Source organism: Cyclopterus lumpus, chromosome 12 (assembly GCF_009769545.1).
Source record: "Cyclopterus lumpus isolate fCycLum1 chromosome 12, fCycLum1.pri, whole genome shotgun sequence".
Classification (NCBI taxonomy): Eukaryota; Metazoa; Chordata; class Actinopteri; order Perciformes; family Cyclopteridae; genus Cyclopterus; species Cyclopterus lumpus.
The window spans coordinates 4,879,140-4,890,839 of NC_046977.1; the positions used below are offsets into that span (position 1 = coordinate 4,879,140).

General features: G+C 39.6%; 1 protein-coding gene across 1 annotated transcript; it reads left to right on the forward strand.

Moving 5' to 3' along the window:
• The first annotated feature begins 618 nt into the window (after window positions 1–618).
• On the forward strand, window positions 619–9,152 carry LOC117740886 (TNF receptor-associated factor 2-like). Its single transcript, XM_034547536.1, has 11 exons — window positions 619–783; window positions 1,463–1,672; window positions 2,579–2,657; window positions 4,021–4,119; window positions 4,739–4,900; window positions 4,995–5,069; window positions 5,387–5,461; window positions 5,718–6,281; window positions 7,031–7,208; window positions 7,472–7,620; window positions 8,307–9,152. The coding sequence occupies exons 2-11, from the start codon at window positions 1,485–1,487 to the stop codon at window positions 8,523–8,525; spliced, it is 1,788 nt and encodes a 595-aa protein (XP_034403427.1). The 5' UTR covers window positions 619–783; window positions 1,463–1,484; the 3' UTR covers window positions 8,526–9,152.
• Window positions 9,153–11,700: the final 2,548 nt, after the last annotated feature.

Consider the following 11,700-nt stretch of genomic DNA (forward strand, 5'->3'; position numbering starts at 1 on the left):
AGTTTTCAAATGGGCTGCTACAATATATATATATATATATATGTATATATATATATGTATATATATTTATAGATTTTATATGTATATATATTTTTATATATATATTTATTTAACTTATTTTGCAGAATGTCTCATTTCAGAATACAGAATTGAATTATATATTATAGATAATACACATTTAGCTACTTAAAATGCTTCATCTATTATAATACTTATATATATGTAGAGAAAGAGATTGATAATATTCATACAAAATATAATAAAATTAATAATATATTTGTATATATATATTTGTATATATATATATGTGTGTGTGTATGTGTATGTATATGTGCAACGTGTATATATTTGTATATATGTATAGATACACACACTCACATAAATAAATGTTTTATACAAAGGGCTGCAGGCAAAAGGATGAAGAATGCTTGTTCCATTAAACAGATGCATAAAGCAGAAACATGCATTTAAAAAAAATTTAAAAAAGTGTCATCTGGATGTTTATTTCACAACGAAGCGAACCCGCCCACTCGTGGGGTGTTTTGAACCAATGGCACGCGCGCCTCCACATCTCGTCTGCCTATCAACCCCTCGTCCGGCCCACTGCATGACGTAACACCCAGCCCTGAAAGTGCAATGGCGATATTGGACAATAACAGCCATCGCTTTCGGGGGAGCACGTCTATATTATGTGGCTAACGTTGAAGAAAACACCTCCAGTCGGCTGCGAAACCACACGCGACACCGACACGCTGCGCGAGCGACTGCCTGCGACCAGGAAAGGTGATTCCACAGCCCCTCTGCACGCGATGACATTTTAGACTAAAAAAAAAAAAAAAAAAAAAAAAAAAAAAAACCTGCTGGTAAGTGCAAAGTCTAGCGATTGCAAACGCTTCTTCTTCTTTTTTTTTTCTTCTTTTTTTCTTCCTTTCTTTTTCCCCTTTCTTCTCCTTCCAGTTGGTAAATGGTGTTTTTCAGGCTCGCGAGCTTCAAGATTTTGAAAGGGGCGTGGCGTGCGCGCTGGGTACCACTTCTGACTGAAAGGATGCTGATAGCTTAGCAACAGCGTTCGAGGAAGGAAGGCAAGGAAAAAAAAAAAAAAAAAGGGGAAGCGGAGGAGAGACAATGGATGTGTCGATCTGTCAGCGTCGTTACCGGGCAGGCTGAGCAGAGGGGTTCGTTGTTTTTGAGTGGAGAAAGAGAGAGGCAGCGGCCTCGGTTGTGGGGCCAAGTCGACCATGAGAAGGAGCCAGGAATGCATACTCGAAATGTAAACAAAGGGTGTGGGCCTTCCAGCTGGCCTGTGTTGGGGGGGAGGGGGGGTGCATGTTGGTTATTAAGGCAGGATCAGGCTTCACACTCACGTTCTTAATGGCTGTCAGGGCTAAAAACAGGAGACGCATATTAACTGTTGCATCTGTTGAGATGAAGTCTCACCCCCCCCCTCTTTCACCTCCTCCAGGTGTGACGCTTGAACAGACGCCATGGCCACGCAGGAGCCGTCCCCTCCCTCGTCCATGGAGAGCAACAAGCCCGGCTTCCCCAAGAAGATCCTGGGCAACAAGCTGGAGGACAAGCACCTGTGCAACTGCTGCCACAACATCCTCAGACGGCCGTTTCAGGCGCAGTGTGGACACCGCTTCTGTTCCTACTGCTTCAACAGGACTGTGAGGTGAGGAGGTAAAACAGTGTGTGGCCCCGCGTGTGCGTGTGTGTGCGTGTGTGTGTGTGTGTGTGTGTGTGTGTGTGTGTGTGTTCTGCAGCGCCCGGAGGAAGTAGAAGTGGCGTTACTGCCGTGCTGCAAGTGAGAAAGTCACGCGTTCCAAAAAAAGTAATTTACACATTTATTTGAGTAAAATTACAGAAAGATACGCTGAAATACGCTCATTATGCAGAATGATCCATTTCAGAATGATATATATTATTATATTGTATTTTTGGGGGTATCATGAAGTTGTGGAAGAAGTATTCAGATCTTTTACTTGAGTGAAAAGTAGCAACACTACGTGTACAATACTGTAAAAGTCGTGCATTCAAAGTACACAAGTAGTATCATTAAAATAAGCACAAAGTACCAAAAGTACATTATAATATAATGTCGTATTTTGGGGTCTTCTGCAGCGGTGGTACTGAAAACCTTTACTTGCATTCAAACTACTTAACTATTAGCATCAAAATATACTCTTAAGTATCAAAAGTAAAAGTACTCTTGATGCAGAATGCCCCAGTTCAGTATGATACAGCATATATGATATTATTTGATTATAAATATTGGTGCAGTCAGCTCGTAAACATGGGGCTATTTATAACTACTTTGCATACTGCTGGGTATCTTAATCTATACAAATGAATTATTAGATTATGTTTTTGTATTTATAATCTGAATCTGAATAACTACGACATGTAGTGGAGTAAAAACTATTATATTTGCCATCACAGTGAAGTAGAAGTATATATTAACAAACATACGTGTACTTCAGTAAAGTACTTCAGTAAATGTACTCTCCGCCACAGTGTATTTGCTGTTTGCATATTTTGGATTTGCAGTACTTACAGATATAATGTTGTTTTATTGCAGTAATGGACCTCAGAAATGCAGCGCCTGCATTAAAGAGGATATTTTTGAGGATCCAACATCGATTTTGAAACAAGGATGTGTGAGTATAAATACATTTTTATCCAGTTATTAAGAAATTTAAGTTGATTTATGCACAAAATTAGTACCACGACACCTCCGATACTATTTTAATCATAACAATTAATTAAATATGTAATCGTTTTGGTTGATAAAATAGTGACCAACAATCCAAAACTCAAATAATGATAATAAATGTGTGTGAATAGTAACTTTATGTAAATAGTACCAAACAAGGAATAAAATAATATATTATATTATATATATATATATTATATATATATATTTAATATATTAAATATATATATATATTAATATATTTAATATATATATATATATAATATTTAATATATATATATATATATATATATATATATATATATATATATATATATATATATATATATATATATATAGCTGCTCGAGGTGCTTAATCTCCGGCTCTGAGAGGTCATGAGATGATTAACGTGAGGGAGAAGAAGTTCTGTTTTAATTTGTAGGACTTTTCTCTAATCTTTGCTTTTCTTTAATTCATTTTAATCTCTTTGGGCCTAAAACGGTTATTTTAAATCCAACCATGAGGGGAAATGTCTCTTTGGGTAAATTGCACAGTGGCGGAAGAAGTACTCGCATCTTTCACTCGTATATGTAGTAATACTACAGTGTAGGAATACTCTTTTACAAGTACAACTTCCTCCTTTCAAAATAAGTAAAATTATATAAGTATTAGCATTGTAATATACTTATAATAGATAAAGTAAAAGTATCCGTTCTACAGAATGACGCCTTTCAGATTGTCAACTATTATAATGCAGGAGTATAAATATATACAAGTGGTACATTTGAACTACTTTATATACTCCCGAGTAGCTTGTGAATTTAACCCCAGGATCGATAAAGTTTTGTTCTAATCCTAATTTATTTGTTAAATTATATTTTGTGTTAAGTAACTAAATGTATCAAATACATGGAGTGAAGTAAAAAGTACAGTATTTGCCTCCTGAGATGGCAGTAAATTAAGTAAAGTACAAGTACCTCATATATTTATTTAGATTTAATCTTTTAACGATGCATTATATTTAATAAGCGGATCGTGTGCACTTCTTTATCTAAAGTCTGAAAAGTAATTAAACAAACAAAGTGAAGAATTGAATTGTAATGGAGTATAATAAAGTATAAAGTAGCATGAACTTGAGATTATTATATATTAAAAGTACTTCTCAGTCTAGTTCTTAATACTTGAGAAAAACACTACGATGCTTATTGTTTTAGAACTTTTAGAACAGTTTCAGGTACAAAGGAGTTTTTCTTTTTAATTAACTAGTGACGATGAATCAAAAACATATCACATCTATAAAAGCTCCTTTTTTTGTTTTTTTTTTAAGGCTTTTCCGGACAACGCCGTGCGACGGGAAGTCGAAAACCTCTCGGCCGTTTGTATCAATGAAAATTGCACCTGGAAGGGCAGCATTAAAGAGTACGAGGTGAGCTGACCTTTGACCTACTTTCAGGAGTTCCCTTTTTGCATTTTTAAATGTTTGTTTGATGTTTTGTTTCTGTTGTTTATAGACGGACCAAACATCTGCTGTTTTCTAATTTTTCTTTCTTTGTATGTACATTTTTGCATCAATATATTTATGCATACTTATATATATATTATACTTCATAAGATAAGTTATTACTTTATTCATCCCCAGGTGGAAATTTCCTGAAGCAGCAGCAAACATGTTTACAATATATACAATACAATAAAATAAAAATAAAATAGCAGGGCAGGACATATAACATTTAAGAATTTAAATAATAAAATCATACTCTGAACACTATTACTTATACAACAGACACATTCACATTGTTAATTTCGCTTTAATTGTATTTATTTCATATTGTTTTCAGTACTTACACAGCTTTTATTTAATATTTTCTCTTACTGTTTATTGTAATGCACCAAAACACCACAGAAAATCCCTTTTGAATGTTAATAATTGGCAATAAACCCGAACTGTGATTCTACGAACACTCCAGAAGTTGTACTGTAAAGACAACTCAAAGCTCTGCTTCTTTGTATTTATTCATTTAATGTATTTTGTATTCTTTAACCAGCTGACCCACGAGGGGAAGTGTGAGTTCATGATCATCCCCTGCCCGTCCTGCAAAGAACGGATTCGCTTCAACGAACAGGAGCGCCACAGCGAGCGAGAGTGCCCGGAGAGGACGCTCAACTGCAAGTACTGCAAGGAGCCGTTCCACTTCAAAAACATCAAGGCGAGGAAGGATTCATTCAAGCTCGGCTCGATCGTCTCTATATATCGTTTATACGTCCTCAAAAAGCAACAGCGTTTTATTTTTTATATTTCAGGCGCACGATGAGATCTGTCCCAAGTACCCGATGATCTGTGAAGGCTGTGCCAAGAAGAAAATACCCAGAGAAAAAGTAAAAAAAAGCTCACAGAATATTAAAAAGTGACACGTCTTTGCTGTAAAGGTGGTATTTTTGTATGAAAATATGAAATAACAGAAAAGCAACCTCACTATATCTTCACTTTTGGGTTGCTGTCTTTGTTTGTATGAGGAAAATAAACCTGAAAAACAGGGTTAAAATATTTTGTATTGAGTAAATACGGAATATTTTCTCATCCAGACGGTTAGACTATAGTCTTAAAGAAATCTTTAATTATCTTCTAAACAGTTTTTAACGTTTTTTTAATTGAACACATAACACTTAATGGATTTTTATTGTTTATTTTTCAGTACGTGGACCATATCAAGTTCTGCAGCAAATTCAGAACTCCGTGTCGATTTCACGTCGTGGGATGTGATATGTCTGTAAGTAGCCCGGCTCTATAATATACTTTTTAATCCGCAGAAAAGGACGAATGTTTTTCCTGACCCCAAATTCATTCTTTTCTTCCGAGATTTATAGTTTAAAAATATCACAAATATTGCTTTTGTTCAGATGTCCGGAACAAAACTCTGGCTCCAACCTCCCAATAACTTGCATACAGTCTCTTTATAGACTGCATGCATGTCATGTTTCTATTATATTTACATATTTACCTTCTGTCTTCTCCCTTTTCTGTAGGTGGAAAAGGAAAAGATTCACGACCACGAGCGCGCCTTCGCCTACGAGCACCTCAATCTGTTGCTGCACTACATTATGGGCATGAAAGTGAGCATGGAGGGCCTGCAGCCCCAGGGACTGGAAGTCGCCGGCCACAAACTGCTGGAGCTCCAGCAGTCCCTCAGGGAGCTCGAGGCCAGAGTCTCCCAGCTTAGCACCACCTCCTCTGGGCCTCCCGTGCAGGGAGCCTCCGCCGTCGCCTCCTCCTCCTCATCCTCCAGCTCCGGTCCGCCTGGTCCGACCGCCTCGGCTCCCCTCCCGTCGGCTCCCGTTCTGTCCGTGTCCACCTCCTTCACGCCTCTGCCCAGCTCGGTGGGCGCGGCGCTGGAGCTCCAGCTCCACAGCGAGAAGACCAAAGTGGCGGAGCTGGGTCGCAGGTGCACGGAGCTCGAGGTGAAGTCCGTCACGTTCGAGAACGTGGTGTGCGTCCTGAACCGAGAGGTGGAGAGGTTCGCCACCACCATGGAAGCCGGCAACCGGCAGCACAAACTGGATCAGGACAAGATCGAGGCTCTGAGCAACAAGGTACGTGCCCGACGTTAAAATCACGACGCCTGGGAGTCTTTACTCGGGGGGGGAAATCTGAACACGCAGACGTGACACGCAGATGTTTGGACCACGTGTGACTTGCACCTCTTGAGGATCTGTGATCGTCACTTTTTTAAGTTTTTCTTCAGTGTCAACGTTGCCCAGTGATGGCTGTCGGCACATCCGTGGGTACATTATGAACAGGAACTGCTAATAGATAATTCGGCATTTTATAAATGATGCCAGTTTGCCAAAATGTCAACAAAAATGGGCTAAAAACACAGCATTACTCACTGAATCCATAGTGACATTATACTTCCTGTTTACATCCACCAAAGCATCATGGGAACTGTAACGTAGAGCATGACAATCCCCCAAATCGGCTAATAAATAAAAGTGTAATAATAGAAGTAAGAAAATCCTTTGATATTATATATATTTCTTTGTCATTATTAAGACTCAGATCTGACTCATCAACATGATCATCCTGGAAAACTGATGCACTCATCTTCCCATTTACATACAGATATTTGCGTTGTTTGGACAATCTGCGGACATATTGACTAAAAAACAACAACTTTTCATGTCATAAAACACGTAAAGAGCAACTCGCATGCAAAAGAGGTTTTCTGGAAACAACACGTGGCATTTCCCGGCTCAGACATGTCGTGAACGTCGCATATTTTTGACTGAATTTAAACGCGGAGTTTGTGATCCCGTTAAAAGCGCCTGTCCGTCTGTTCCAGGTGCGACAGCTGGAGCGCACGGTGGGGCTCAAGGACCTCACGGTCGCCGAGATGGAGGGCCGGCTGAGGGAAATGTCCGCCACAACCTTTGACGGCGTCTTCGTCTGGAGGATCTCCGATTTCGCCAAAAAGAGACAGGACGCCATCGCGGGTCGAGCCCCGGCCATGTTTTCACCAGGTAACGTTGTCCAGCTGGGAGGAAGTCAATAAAAAAGGAACAAGATCAAAACAAGTATGATACATAAGTGAAAGCACGATAAATGAGGAAAGCATTTTTAAAAAAAGCAACAAAAACTCAAATACGATGTAGACTGAATGATTTTTAATGTTGCACAGTGCAGACACTGGATTCATATTGCACAGGAGAGCATAGCTGGTGCTTGGTTTAAGGTAGGCTACTGGTTTTAGCAGTCTAACCCCCCCCATTTGTTCTTCCTCCAGCCTTCTACACCAGTAAGTACGGCTACAAGATGTGTCTGCGGATCTACCTGAACGGAGACGGGACCGGGCGCGGCAGCCACTTGTCCTTGTTCTTTGTGGTGATGAGGGGGCTGAGTGACGCTCTGCTCAAGTGGCCTTTCAACCAGAAGGTAAAAAGACCTTTTTTATTTATTAATGAGACACGGGGAGACGATGGAAATTGCGGTTTGTTTTCTAAGGCTTCAAATTAAAGCTCTCGCATGCTCTGAAGCACCACAAGATAAAAGACAACCTTAAAGATAAAGATAAAGAGGTTTTTATTGTCATCGTTGTTACACAACGACATTTCTGTTTCCTATATTTCGGCCTCCTGCTTGAATACGTTTTTTTTTTTTTTTAAACTATTAAAAGCTCAAATCCCGAACAATTCTTTTAAAGTAGGTCTTTTTTTAAAATTATTTTATCTTTTGAAAAAGAAAAAAGGTCATCAAATCACCCGTCTTTTAGTTGAGCCGATAACATCCAGATATTTATTATTTCCTCTTGCATTAATTTAATATTGTGTCATTTTAATTTATTTATTTGACATGTAATTACCACGGTGTGTGTAATAATTTTTTTTTTTTTTTCGAGGAAAAGGTAATATTCCATAAAAGAAACTTTCTGAGATTAAAGTTTTGAATTTAGGAGCAAATAACTTTAACTAACTATAGGCCCCCTCGCTGCTCTAAATGGTAAATCAGAGACACGGCCGTACAAATAAGTAGAAATAAGTTGCTCTGGAGTTAATAAATATCTCTCCAAAGTCTTAACGAGTAGACGGTTTGAGTCTCGCGGGTCTCCGGTTCTCCTCCAGGTGACCCTGATGCTGCTGGACCAGAGCAACAGGGAGCACATCATCGACGCCTTTCGACCCGACGTCACTTCCTCCTCCTTCCAGCGGCCGGTGAGCGAGATGAACATCGCCAGCGGCTGCCCGCTCTTCTGCCCGCTCTCCAAGCTCGACGCCAAGAACTCGTACATCCGCGACGACACCATCTTCATCAAGGCCATCGTGGACCTCACCGGCCTCTAGACACACCTCCCCCCCCTCCCTCCCCCATTCCTCTCCGGGTGCTACAGTTTGGCAAACAGGCAGCTCTTTCGACCATTAAAAGCTTAATTTCTGGCTCAATCGTGGTCCCTTTAGGGCTCTGTTTCAGGCAGCTCGATGTCCCCGTTCAGCTTCAGGGAGACAAACGTACGGCTGCAGATTGTTCCGTCCGGACGGCGCCGGCATCGTCGTATCCGGGCCCTCCATCGCTGTACATTTCAGGGGGGGGGGGGGCGCGAAAAAGCCTCCTTCTTTTACTTTCTTTCATTATTTTTGACGTCACCGCACCGCTCCTACAGGGTGGGTGAAATGTCACGGCAGCGAAGGTCAGCGAAGGTCAGCGCGGGGGTGAGTAGGAGCAGAGAGGTCGATGAAAAAGGAGTGAAAAAAAAGAGTGAATATGCATCCTATTAGAACCGCGCGCTAGAACCGGGTCGTAGATTCCAGATCGTAGAGTTAGAGCACGGCTTCTTCATTCAGCTTCTTTTTTCCTTGCAGATTGTGGATATTGTGAGCTTCTCAATTCCAGTGTCGAGTGAATTTGCATAGACAAACGTGGAGTTATGTTATGAATAAGATTACAGGCATTTCTTTTTTGCCTTTTTTTTTTTATTTGGGGGGGGGAGGGGGGGGGGGGGGGGTATAAAATGGCTCCTTATTTCTGACGGAGCTTCTTTTTTTTTACGAAAGCGTCCTCGTTTTTTCGCTGTTGAACTTGTTAGTGAATTAGCCATCCGTGATGGTGGACATTGCCTGCACGTCTTTGGAGCCAGGCTACTTTAACATGTAAAGTTAGTGTTGCGTATTTGTTTATATATATATATATATATATATATATATATATATATATATTCGTTATTTTTTTCTTTTCGGTGGTTCTGATTGGTGGTTTGGTACATCTGTGGAAGATACAGTGGAGTTACCAAGGAGTCAGGGCAGCTTGCCGGTCAAGCCTGAGGCGTTAATCTCTGACATCACATAAACTGGGAGTTCTTCCCCCCCCACCCCCCACCCCCAGGATGTACTCACTAGCTCACATCTCAACACATAGTGCCCCCCTCTCACCACAGACTTGAGTTCAACACAGGTTTCCACGAAATGAAGGAATTGTCCTTGTTCTTCTGTCTCATACCAGTGTACAAGTGTGTGTGTGTGTGTGTGTGTGTGTGTGTGTGTGTTCATGCTGCTCTTAAGATAGGATATAAATATATATGTTGGTGCAAAAATATACATGAGGGTGAATGTGTGCTGGAGGACGTGAAAAACAGGGAGATTGTAACACTTGTCGTGGGCGAACGGCCCCCCCCCCCTCGACCCCCCTCCACATAACTCTTTAGTGTTTTTAATGGGCTCTCACTGCACATAAATCCACATTATAACATGTGATTTTTTTTTTCTCAATGTGTCCACCAGAGATTGCTGCTCGACTCACTTAGCATGCATGCTGAGGTTTTTTTTTTTTTTTAAAGGTTCACCACCGGCCTGTTTGAAAAAAAACAACTAAAAACCAGTCTCGACCTGCATTGAACCCTCTCTGTGCATGGGAGGCTTCAATCCATTATTCACTATGGAGTCCCCCCCCCACCCCCTCCCCCTCCCCCTCCCCTCCCCCCGACAACGTGCGTTTATTTGTGATTTTTGTTCTGACGGAAATAACCGTAGAATAGTTATTATGTTATATATCTGGCGCCGCTCGTCCTGTTCAACAGCGGGCGGCGCGCCTATATCCATAGCAATTTATAAATATGTATCTTTCATATCATAATGTTGAAATAATCTATATATCAATGTTTATATACACGAGATGTTATAATAAACATATTATTACTGAATACCTTATTAATTCTATATCTATATACCAGCTTTTTGTTTGTCAAGATGGTTTGAACAGGCCAGGACGCCCCCCCCCCCCCCCCCCCCCCCCCCTTTGTGCAGTAAGGACTTATGATTCCTTCTAGAGTGCAATATATATGTAAATATACATATATATATATATATATATAAATATATGATTATATCTGTTAGATTGTCATGACACCTTGGCTTTAAGGGTTTACAGAAGTCACTCGTTGTGGCGCCGGAGAACTGCAAATACTTTAGAAAAGAAACGCCATCAAGAGATGTTTTTAATGTTGAGGAGTTCATGCTGTGAGTGGGGTTTCTATTCTCACCTTTTTTTAAAAAGAAAGACGTGTAATAAGTAGGGTGAACATTAATTTTCTTTTCGTATCGTGCCAAAATCAAAAATATTACCTCCGTATACTAACAATGTTGTATTTGCAAGATATATTTTATGTTCTATGCTAAAATATGGTGCCAAATATGTTTATATTTCAATTTGTGCTGTGTGTGTGTGTGTGTGTGTGTGTGTGTGTGTGTGTGTGTGTGTGTGTGTGAGTGCCATTTTAATATGATGCATGGGTCACCTCTTAATACTGCCCCGTGAATACAAACCCTCCCAAGGTTTTGTTTTTGAATGTAAGCTTTAATAGATTTATTTTTTTCTAAACGCAAAACAGCAGTTCTGTAAACGTGATGCAGTCGACTTGAAGCAACTTTATTTGTGCACTTTGTATCGGATTATTATTATATTGTATATTGTTTGTGCAAACAGGGTATTTCATTGAGTGATTTATGTACCTTGAAATCAGATAGTAAGTATGTGTATGTATATATCTATATATAGATATATATATATATATGATGTTGATAATATTGATGTGTTACGGACAGTAAATAAGGACAGCAGTATGTAATAAAGTTTGCTGGTTTCAGCTTGTTTGGAGTATTTTCAATTATGAAAGTATTAGTACAACAATCTAAAAATACTCCATTCCAAAATCCTGTAAGTAAAAAAAATAATTAAAAAAGCCTCTGAGACTAATTTATTAAATGTGACATCATGAGATTGTCGATGTGAATGCAGTATTTTACTGTCGTCGCTGCTTGAGCTTGTTTGAACTACTTTGTGTACATCTAGGTATATATTTAAAAAATGTTTTGCAATATCTCTAAACCTTTGCTGTTTTGGTGAATTATTGGATACTTTTACCTCTTAATAAAGCACACGTACCTCAAAGTTGTACTTAGTTACTTCCCATTTCTTCCCTCTAGAGGGCGCCAAATAAACGACAGTGTTTCTCTGAATGCAGTTACA